Source organism: Lactuca virosa, chromosome 2 (genome assembly GCF_052849685.1).
Source record: "Lactuca virosa cultivar CGN04683 chromosome 2, Lactuca_virosa_CGN04683_v6, whole genome shotgun sequence".
NCBI classification, from domain to species: Eukaryota; Viridiplantae; Streptophyta; class Magnoliopsida; order Asterales; family Asteraceae; genus Lactuca; species Lactuca virosa.
Genome location: NC_136427.1, coordinates 86,296,373 through 86,307,759, shown reverse-complemented (window position 1 = coordinate 86,307,759; position 11,387 = coordinate 86,296,373). Strand labels below are relative to the sequence as shown.

Below are 11,387 nucleotides of genomic sequence, written 5' to 3'. Positions count from 1 at the left end.
CCCCGCCCCAATATCAGGCCCCGCCTGGCATCGAGCCCCGCTCGGTATACAGATCTATTCCTCTTAGGCCCCGCCGGTCTCTGGGCCCCACCCGCTAAACACATACAATCATATAACATAACACATAACATATAAGCTAAACATACTCTATTGTACTCCTGATCTAAGGCCTCGCCCCTGTCCTACTACTGATGAGTCATGAAACCCCATCCACACTCCTGCTGATAATGAGATACGGCCCCCCGCCCACACTCACCTTCTCTCCTATCTCAGGCCCTGCCCCTGCTTTGCTAATAATGAGATACAGAACCCCATCCATACTTAACTAGTGATGAGATACGGGACCTCGTCCACACTCACCTCTCTACCAGGCACACATAAGTATCATAAAGACAACAAGTATAATCTAACAAGCAACATATAAACCTTCCTCGGGCTTGCCCCGACATCGGACCTTGGTCCGGAACCATACTATCATAAACATTCATCGCGTTTACCTTAGCATCATACCTTGGTACGGAACCTATAAACACTGACACATGCAAGAATCACAAAGACCTCTAGCATACTAACATTTCTCGAGCCTCGCCCGGCATTTGATCGTAATCCGGAACACACATCATAAAATGCCTAGGGCTAACCCCTGGGTCTTCCTACTATACACAAGCATAATGGGCCATCATTGTGGCCGTAGACCCATGCACACAGTGAGGAGACTCACCTCGCACTGCTGAAGACCTGCTGATACTCCTCTGGCTGCTAACTGGCAATTCCCCGAACTGCTGCTCCTTCGGCTGCCCGAGCTACCATTACCAAAAATAACAATTAGTCCATCCAATAATTCTCCTTAGGGTAAAATGACCATTTTAACCCCTAGTCCAACTTGGTCCATATCTAAAGCCCAATACTAGGTAGGCTTCCCAAGCCCACTAGTGGTCCACTAATGGCCCAATTTGCTAAATTGGGCCCAATCCTTCTAATGGGCCTTACCCTAAGCCCAAACATATTCTTGGTCCAAAATATCTGACTTCTGATGGACCATTAAATCCCAAAGGACCAAAATCCAATGCATGGCCCAATCCGAAGCCCAAAACACGCCAAGTCCACTTTGACTGAGTAAGCGGGGCGTACTCAGTTGTACGTAGGGCATACTGGGTTTGTGACCTGTATGCTGCGTGTATTAGCTTGTACGCCCAACGTACTCCCCTGTTAAGCTCTTTCTTCTATTAAGCACTTAATGCTTCTACCCCATGGTCCAAATCATAGATCTGAGTTCCTCTTAACGCCTGAATCCATAAAGTCACTAACTTGGTGACTTTGCATGTCCCAAACAAGTCCAAACTCCAAAAATGATATTCTAGTTCCATGAAAATGGTCTTAACTCTTGAATTAACCCATTAAGACCACCAAGATGACAACTTTCTGTCCTAGGGAGCCATTTAGCACCAAGGGTGGCAACCCTTAGCCTAGAAATCAGATTTGGACTATAAAGCTTCATCCTTTGGACCAAAATGACTTCAAAACCAAACTACACTAGATCTAAGCATACTTGAGGAAAGTTTATAGCTTTGTACCTCAATGTGGTCTGAAATGGAACCCCAATCTCGGATCTACTGCTTCTCCTTTGATCCACCACCTTGATATGCTCTTCACTTCTTTGGAAAATGGATCCAAGACACCAAAATGCTCTCTATTGGCCTTCTAAGCTCCAAGAAAACTCAATGGAGGATTAGGGTTTCGTGCTAGTTGCTTTAGGGTGAGAGGGAGGCTGATCCTTGAAGTATTATGTTCTTTATATAGTGGCATACCCTAAAAATTAGGGTTTAGGAACTCTGAGCGTACGCTGGGCGTACTCTTCCCACGCCCGCGTTCACTTTATTTCCTACGCTGGGCGTACCCCCAGCTTACACTGGGCGTACTCTTGCGCCTACCACCTTGCATGCATGGTCCTTTCTTGCCAACTTTCTCCATTAAGGCCCAATAATGAAAATGACTTCAAAATGCTATAACTCCTTCATTCTAAGTTCGTTTCCAACGAACTTTATACCCACGAAAAGGTGGCGAGAAGCCCTACGCTTCTAACTTCATATGCAAGCCTTAAATCCTTTCGAATAAACCCGAGACCCATAAAAGTTTGAATCGTCAAATCACGCTTATACCCTTGGCCTTCGAAGCCACAACCGAGCACTTTCTAAACCGGGTGTTACACCTCGTTATAAAATCGATAAGACACAGAACGCCAAAAACTAATTTTGTATGAGAAAGATATGATTTTTTCAAAATCATTTAGGCTTATAAAAATATTTGATAAAAATAAAATCAGAGTTAGCCAATGCAACCTAAAGGAAAGTTATAATACTCGATGATAGTTGTGCATGATATAAAGAAAGTCGAAAACAGAGCTCGTATGGAGGAGATATGAATTTTATAAAAAAAATTATTTTGTGTGCGTGTCACACGCGCCATGCAGGACGCGCAGGTCTGGCGATGAGATTCGTTGAGATATGGGAGACGTGGACGAACGGGGAGAATGACACATGTCAAGTTCTGGGTGGAGCCATTGTTTTTGTGTGTGACGTGCATCTATGATGATGCCGCATGCGCCCTAAAATGCCCATTATAAATAGAGGTCCGTACTTATTAACATTTCACATCTCAAAAACACTCTCTTATTCCTTATAACCGTCCTAAAGGTCATATCTCCTTCCACATGGCTTGAGCCTCCCGATTTAAAGTCTCGGATCAGTCAAAGCACATGACAAGTGTGTGTTCACAGCCCCACCTTTACGATTTTTATGAGTTTTACAAGGGCAATACATGTTAGATTAATATATTATTGATTTTGTAAAATATTATTATCTACATTATATTAGTAATTTATAAAATTCATAAAACGTTAGGATGATATTATATCTGGTAATTACCCTGCCAATATTTTAGGAATAATATTATGCCTAGTCGTTATGCTCCACAAACCTTAGGATAATATTATACCTGGTAGATACTCTGCGCAAACTTTATGATAATATTATACCTAGTCGGTACTTTGGCCAATTCTCTAGAGTAACATAGTGCCTACACGTTATCATGGCCAAATCTATATGATAGCATTGTACCTAGTCGTTAGTCTACCTGAATAACCTATAGAAATAACTAAACTACTATAATTATATGTATGTATATATATATATATATATACACACACACACACACACACACACACACACACACACATATATATATATATATATATATATATATATATATATATATATATATATATATACATACACATCAGTATAATTATGTAAGGAAATCAAGACAAAGGAAGTTAAAACTATGGATAACAAGATCAAAAAATATAAAATATACTATCAAGCTAAACAAAAAAGTTGTTAAATGAGAACGATACTATTCATTCTTTAGTTGATTACAGTTAACCCCGGCCTATAATCGTTAAATATTAAGTAAGGGAGAAAGATATGTATAAATCTATACTGGGCTAACATCCCCATATGTGGTTGCTAGCTACAAGCTTGATGGTCGAATCATAACAGGCATAACTTTCTAAACTAATTTACGACGTCAGATGAATCATCATACACGGAGAATATCAACTCGAAAGTACGATTATAGGAACTCATTGAAACATTGTTCAACGAACCTTAATTATTTAAACTAAATAGAGGGGAGGGCCTTGAAGTAGTATTAGTATACATCAATATGCGAAAGGGGTGGAAATCTTATTAGAGATATACTATACGAAAGGGGTGACACATTTGAGAAGAGAAGTTATAATACTAATATACTATGAGTAAAAAATTCATCTAAGAAGAATGATAATACTACTCTAGTACCTTATCAAGCACCTATATGAAATTATTTTACATCCTAAGGTAACAATGTAACAAAAATATGAACACTTCTTAAGGAAAGCCAAGGTGTATTACAAGGATAAGGACACATGGGTAATAACAAGATATGAAAAATATAAAATCGAGGTCGTAGCTATTCATTAGAAGCCTAAACCATAGGAACAAGAAGATTTATGAAAGTTTAAATTCATATTCATAAGCAAAGATCCTATGCTAAAACTATTTAGAGTATTTTCACTATCCATAAAAAAAAAATCATGTGAACTGACCGGTATTATGTTTACTGTTTTCAAAATCACATGTATACATAGGGAACCTAAGAAGAGAAGATTGCAACGTGAAGGAACAATCCATAATGAAATAGATAGCATATATCATGTAAAGATCAATTGCAATTTTTGTTTGGTAATAAAGATATTATATGTATTGTTCAATATATGTTCTATGACTACGATGCTCAACGTACGTCGCACAGTCTGGTGTTTCCGCCGCCAGTTGGGGGTGTGACATTAGGCAGTTAAGACAGTCAAGAGGCAGGATCATTTCAACATATTGACTTTCTGAAATCCAACAACCAGATCAACGTGTCTACCCTAGACATTGTTCCCGTAACTAGATCAATCGATATAATGATTGTGATTAATGATTAATCAAATACATATTTTATAATAATGATAATGGTTATACTCTATATTAAGTTATCCTTAAGCGAAAGTGTAACTTACCCAATTGATGAAATCCTAATAATTGAGAGACGAACTTTGACGACTAATTCCTTATATTCTTCTAAAACTTCCAGCGCGTCGCTGCCAATATTATAGAACGAGGAATCGAATCATGTGGGACCGAAATCTCGAGATGGAGAGAGTTTGGGAGCAAAAGGCGCAAGGAATGGTGGAGGGTGGTCTTCTTTTTGTAAGGGTTGAATACTGATGGAAGCATCGCACCCATATAGGGACATGTCACGCCCCCTGCTGCAGCCCTCTTAGTTTGTCCGGTATCGACTATTTTCTTGTAAACTTTGTAAAATCATAACTCCTTCATACGAGCTTCGTTTTAGACGTTCTTTATATCAACAGGTTCGTAAGTTTGACGTGCAAAATAAAATAAGAGCAACTCAGTGAAACCAACAAAAATTAAAATTTATACTTGTTGAATATGGATGTTTTAAAAAAAGGGAGGAAGAAAAACATATAAAATTTGTAAAGAAGGAAAAAAGAAAAATACACATAATAATTTAATGTTTAATAACAATCATTGGATTTGTAGCCTTGATTGTAAAGATTGTCTGAACTACCGTCAGAACAAACAACACAATTCCAGCAAATAAAGCAATCACATTCCATGGACTACTGAAATATGTACGCTTCAACCCTGCAGCAGCATTAGGCCAGTAACTATTATAGTAGTTATCCAATTCTTGCCACTCTTGATGGTAGAAAAATTCCAGTAAGGCAACATCTTTGCATACACTGTTTATCATATTCACAGCTTTCTCATTCGAGCATAATTTATTTGCAATGACACCTGATTTTACCAACTTTTCAACATCTTCTGGAGTATCGATTAGCATATCCATGGCACAGATATATGATGTGACGTAATTAGGAACTAGAGATGACTGCTCGTAAGTAATGAGGTTCCTTAAAACTGGTTCACTGTCATCATTAAGAGTCACTTTTGGCATCCGCAGAGTAGGCTTAGACCAAAACCATGGGAAGCATGAAAACCTTGGTAATTCTAGTTTAATGGCCATTGCCCAATTTGCATCTTCATTAGGCCTAAAGTTCACCCCTGCCCTATCTAGGTCCATGGTCATGTGCCTCTTTGGATGTGTTCTAGATCCTGTTGGGATATCATGCACAGGCTGGAAACATTTGTGTAGAAAGCCAAGAATATGATCATGAGTTGTATCTAATTTGAAATTTCGTTGTACTAAATTTGCTCCAAAGATATTGTAGTGTCTGAGAAGTATTTTGATATGGTTTGTAAGAGAGGTGTTTGGTTTAAATTGGAGAATAGTAGACTCAAAGATGTCTTTAAGAACAAAAAAAGGGATTTGGTTTTCTATCAACACCATATCATTAACTATTGATGGAGCAATCAACATGCTTACTGGAAATGGTCCATCATCTTCTGAAAGAAGGTGAATGAAATCAAGTATGAAACAACCATCTATAACCATCATTCTAACAAGTTCTTCATCATTGTAGATCATTGACTCTGCATAACATGCCTTGACTAGTTTTATTTTCCTACTCACCTTGTGCACACATTCTTGTAACGTTTTCTCTGGGTTGCAACCTGAATGATCCAGTAGATGATGTAAATAAGTCGTTTTTTGAACTTCAAATTCTTGCAATTTTTTATCTTGTCTGTGGAGAGGTCCAATAGAGACCACCCTAGGGTTAAAAGAACTTGGGCTGTGATCCCGACAGACCCTAGGAACCATGAAAATTGATGCTAAACCATGATTGCCAAGTTTTCTTCCTTTTTCTTTACAATCAAGCAGAAACTGGACAGAATGGCAAAGGCTATCTCCAGCTCCAAGCTCCAAATCGCTAGTTGCCATTCAGAATATTAGTTAGCTTAATTTCCTCTGTAAGTAACAAGTTGCAAGAAATTTTAGAGGATAATAGATTATATGTGATTACAGAAATCACATTAAAGAAAAGATACAGTAAAAATGATGGGGTTACCTTCTTTACTGTGTAAACTAGTTCATTTGTTTGAGTTTTGTACTTTCAGTTTGAGGTTTAGACATTGTTGTCTATGGCTAAGATAGATACATATGTGGCTAAGATATATGGTGAACCAAATTTCACCCACTAATATCTAGCTACAACCTTCAATATAATAATAATAATTATTATTATCATACTATAAACAATATATCGTCTTAAATTTATATTATAATTATTTTTTAGTATTAAGAATTTGAGCATGACATTATTGCAATGCCATCTGATTTCTTAATATATTACTTATCATTATCATTATTTAATAAATATAGGGATGAAAAAATTGGCCGACTTTGCTTAACTTTTGATAGACGATAAACGGACGTCGTTGTTAGCAACAACTTATTGAATCCGCTGTTAAGGGAATATATTAAGTATCTTTATTTATTTAAATAATAATTTTAGCTATCATATCCCAAAAATATAATTAATAAAATTATTAAGCTTTTTCTATGTAGTAATTTTCAACAAATAAATAATAATTATAGCAAATATATCTTAAATATAATTACTACAGTTATTACTCTTTTTTACAAATATTAATTATACATAAATTCAATTCAACTCCATATGGTAAAAAAAAAATTAGGGATATGAAACAACGTGGGAGATAGGTGGGATGTTTTTATTTTGGAACAACATAAATTTATTAAAAAAACAAGTGAGAAGCTTGAAAAACATTACAGAGAATTACAACAAAAGTCAAATTTTGGAGCTAATTGCTCGAGGAACGCCTAGCTTTTTTTATACCTATTCGAAATTCAAAAGAAAACGGTACTAAAAATATTATCAAATAAGTTAGCGAGCTTAGGCAAAAATGTTCAAAAAATAAGACTATTTATGAATCTAGATATCACCCAAAAGGCAGAGATAACCATTGCATCAAACGGTTTTCGAACTGAAGTTGAGACCACAACCGTATTCGCTTAAGAAAGGAACCACGAATCGACTCCTCTAGCAAAATAGCAAAACCCCACCAAATAGCAATATTCGACCATAAACCTTTCAAGATAGAACCCATAACAAAAATATGAACTATTGTCTCCTCATGTAATCCTCTACTTGAGAACCTTTTCTAGTCGGGATCCGCCCTTGGCTCTTGGAGTCTTGGGTTGAAACAAAATAGGGTTTCATGCTATCGGGTCCTCTTCATCCAAAGCAAAGGTGGGTGTAACCATATCTCAATCACGGAATCTCCAAGAAGATCAAGATGATAAAGAGGTTAGTAATTTTTCATTGTTTTTCATAAGTAGGTTGCTATAATAGAATAAACTTAGATCCATTAGGGTGCATGTACACATAGGGTTTTATATTGCTTCCGCTGCCATAACTAGTGTGTATAGAATGCTAGAAAACTTATCAAAACAGTCCCAAAAGTCCTATCACCTAAATAAACATCTAACCAAAACTACATATGCTTACCATCACCTATGTGAATAGGGCAAAAAAGAATCAAATCCAAACCTATTTCCTCAATTAATCAACAACCTTAAGCAGCCCTGAACGTGAAGACAAAGAGGAAGAAACACGACTCTTAACACTGATCAAACCTAAACCATGAATACAATTTGTATTTGCATCCAAAGAGCCTCCGAGTATATAGGATATTGATATCTCTATTTTAAAATCAACGCTCGATTTACTTGAAACAAACTTCCAACCCCAAACATGTTGGAAATACTACCTACAATCACAACAAGCTGGTAATATTACTATTTATGGTTTGGTTCTTTTGGGTTACACGCAAGAGAAAATCTTTGCACTATTTGACAAGAGAGATAATTAGGATTTAGTTTGTGAATTTATTAGTAACTGATAAACTAATAGAAACATGTATTATAGCATGCAAAATCTATTTTCATACACATAACATTATATATATATATATATATATATATATATATATATATATATATATATATATATATATATATATATATATATCAAATAAAATAAACATCATAAGCACGCAACAAGAATATATAAACCAAGCCATTTACTACTATTAATTTTTGTAAGCGAACACAAGAATTGTTAAGTTATTCCTATAAGGACTTAAGGGACACTTTCAAAAGGTCTTCTAGCTACCACTTGCCAAAGAACTCTTGCTTGCAAAAAGGACTTCAAGACGCCACGAGTTTTAGATGGTATAAGATTTAAACCATTAAGACCATAATTAATCCCAAAACCATGAGTTCAAACTCAAGGTTGGGATTTTAGTATTAAGTGGTTAAGACAAAGAATAAGCTTCTAATCTAAGTAATTTCTTCAATATTGTTACAACTAGAAAAACAATAAACTAGTCTAAAACTAATTGATTACATAGAAAATAAACAAATGAAAACTTATTTATTCAATTATATCTTTATGAATAAATAAATATCAACCACAACAACACATCGGTCATAATGGTTTGTTTATACACAACATCATCTCATGAAATATAAAATCCAACACTTTTTAATACAACTTTATATAGCCAAAATTCATGAAAATTTTGGTTGCATAAAATAAACAATTTTAAAACTATGAGTTGCCATAGAAATAATATATAGTTATTTCTTAGCCAAAAAAGAAAAAATACCACATGTATTTTCTAAACCAAAGGTTAATAAAAAGTTATAATAAATATTTCTAACATGTAAAAGAGGCTTTGATACCACTGATGAATTTTGATAGCTAAAACACAATACATTTGCTTATAATGGCAACGAAAACAAATTTTAAATAACTACCATTTTAAACAAAACCATCAAGGATCTAATTACATGAGTTAGAAAAGATTATAAAACAACCATATGATGTTTATGATGAGATCCTTTAAAGCCTTTGATCTCACTTGGTATTGGGGAGTTGATGATGATGGAAAAAGAGCTCCAAGTAGAACGCATATATATAATATATCCAACAACAAGTATAAGCCACCAACAATGCTAGTTTTCACTTGTATTTATAACTTCTTAAGACTTTAAGTCCTAATCACATATTAGTCTTAGAGAAAAATCACATAATAACCACTAAATCTTTCACTATACTTCAAGAGAGATGAAGATGAGGGAAGAGATGTAACTTCAGCCAAGAGGGAAAAGAAGAGAAAAATCTAGCCTCAAATGAAAGCCTTTTCTCTTCTTTTATACACACATAAGCATTAAGTGTTGGAAAATAACACATTGTTATGGCCTTAGGACTATTTTCTAATACTTAGTACATGCTAGGTACATTTATATTATGTATCATAATGTTTGCCATAATGACGTATCAGTTCTCTGGACTTAAATATTTGTAGTATGATGGATATGACAATTTTCCATAACTTAAGGGACTATAATTGTGTGGTTCTAATATCTTTTCCTTAAGGTGCAAATGATGCAATATATGAACGATCTGGAGGATAATTGAAAAGGCTTTTCTGTTATGCTCTTCCTCCTTATAAAACACAATGATCGTGCAATCCCTCTCTACATCAGAAAATCATCAGGGCACCATTACGGGAAGATAAGGAATCATAAGGCAGTCGTCTTCAACATCAATGATATATCTCCAAGTAAGTATTCCTCAATTGATTTAGGGTTACTCATGATTATGTATAAAATTGATCTTGGATTATGCCTTTAATTTTACATTGTGGTATCAGATCATGGTTAAATTTCATGCCTTCAGTTTAATTTTGATTTTCTCTTTACTTTTGTTCGTCACAAATATTCGCAAATCAAAGAAAAAAAATCGTTGTCGTGTGTTCCATTTGGAATTTGATTCCGGATGCAAAACACAAATCTTATTAACAAATTACAATATGTGTTAATTTTGTGGTCTGGATACAAAAATGTTCGAAGACCATGGCTAAGAAGATTTTTATTTTTCTTTGACGGCAGTGGGGTTTTGGCCCTAAAAGAATCGACCTTATAATTTTTTTTTTCTCCTTTTGCCTTGAAATTAGTTATATCCATTTTTTAATTATTTAATGTTGGATGTTGGATTATTGTGGACCTTTCTTAGACGATTGTTAATTTCTTTCATACGTTATGCTTTTGTGATTGATAAACTCTTTATGGACAAATTTGAGTTTTTATTTATTTATTTATTTATTTATTATTTTTTTTTTGTCTACTCCCCACTGAATATGGATTTTCTGGTCACCGATCAAAACAATAAAATAAAATGATGATATTCCATTTCAACCATTACAATGTGGGTCATTATCCTTTAAGAGTTTCAGGATTGGTGACGAAATCGCTTACTTTTCCAATTACCATGGATGCTTATTTGTGAATATTAAATTGTTATCGTTCATGATAATTGTCTTATATTAATGAATTATTACGAACTAGATGTTATGTCAAATTAAAATTTTATTATAAAATGATTTCATAAAGTATAATTATGAAAGGCATATGAACCGAAAAGTTTGATTAAAATTGTAATGCAAACAGTAGACCATATATTTTTATGGGAACCTAGAATCATGACTAGCTTGGTTTCTTCCTATTATTTGTTTTAAAGCTAAATGAGGTTTTTTCTTATTTCCTTTAACTGTTTGCACTTAATATACAACTTTTGGGTATTCTGTTAATGGTCTACGCTTCAAGGGAAAAAAAACTATAAAAAACTCAATAGTTTTTTTGTTTTTTTTTTGCTAACCATCCCAAATGGATTATGATCTACCAATTATATTAAATCAGGTGGTGTTAGTTTATAATAGCCATCAATCCTAAATTCCTAGATGATAAGTGGTAACTTTGATGTTTTTCTTAAGTGACTGGACCAAAGAAAA

The 11,387-nt window shown here is 34.6% G+C and overlaps 1 protein-coding gene across 2 annotated transcripts; it reads right to left on the bottom strand.

Moving 5' to 3' along the window:
- Nucleotides 1-5,031: 5,031 nt before the first annotated feature.
- Nucleotides 5,032-6,681, bottom strand: LOC145159252 (UPF0481 protein At3g47200-like). 2 transcript variants are annotated; one of them, XM_079078187.1, is made up of 2 exons: nucleotides 6,575-6,681; nucleotides 5,032-6,474 (listed from the first exon to the last, which is right to left on the bottom strand). In XM_079078187.1, the coding sequence occupies exon 2, from the start codon at nucleotides 6,445-6,447 to the stop codon at nucleotides 5,113-5,115; it is 1,335 nt and encodes a 444-aa protein (XP_078934313.1). In that variant the 5' UTR covers nucleotides 6,448-6,474; nucleotides 6,575-6,681; the 3' UTR covers nucleotides 5,032-5,112. The 2 variants fall into 2 exon arrangements, with proteins under 2 accessions (XP_078934313.1, XP_078934314.1); XM_079078188.1 differs by having other exon boundaries at nucleotides 5,032-6,436; nucleotides 6,575-6,650.
- Between the last annotated feature and the right edge of the window lie 4,706 nt (nucleotides 6,682-11,387).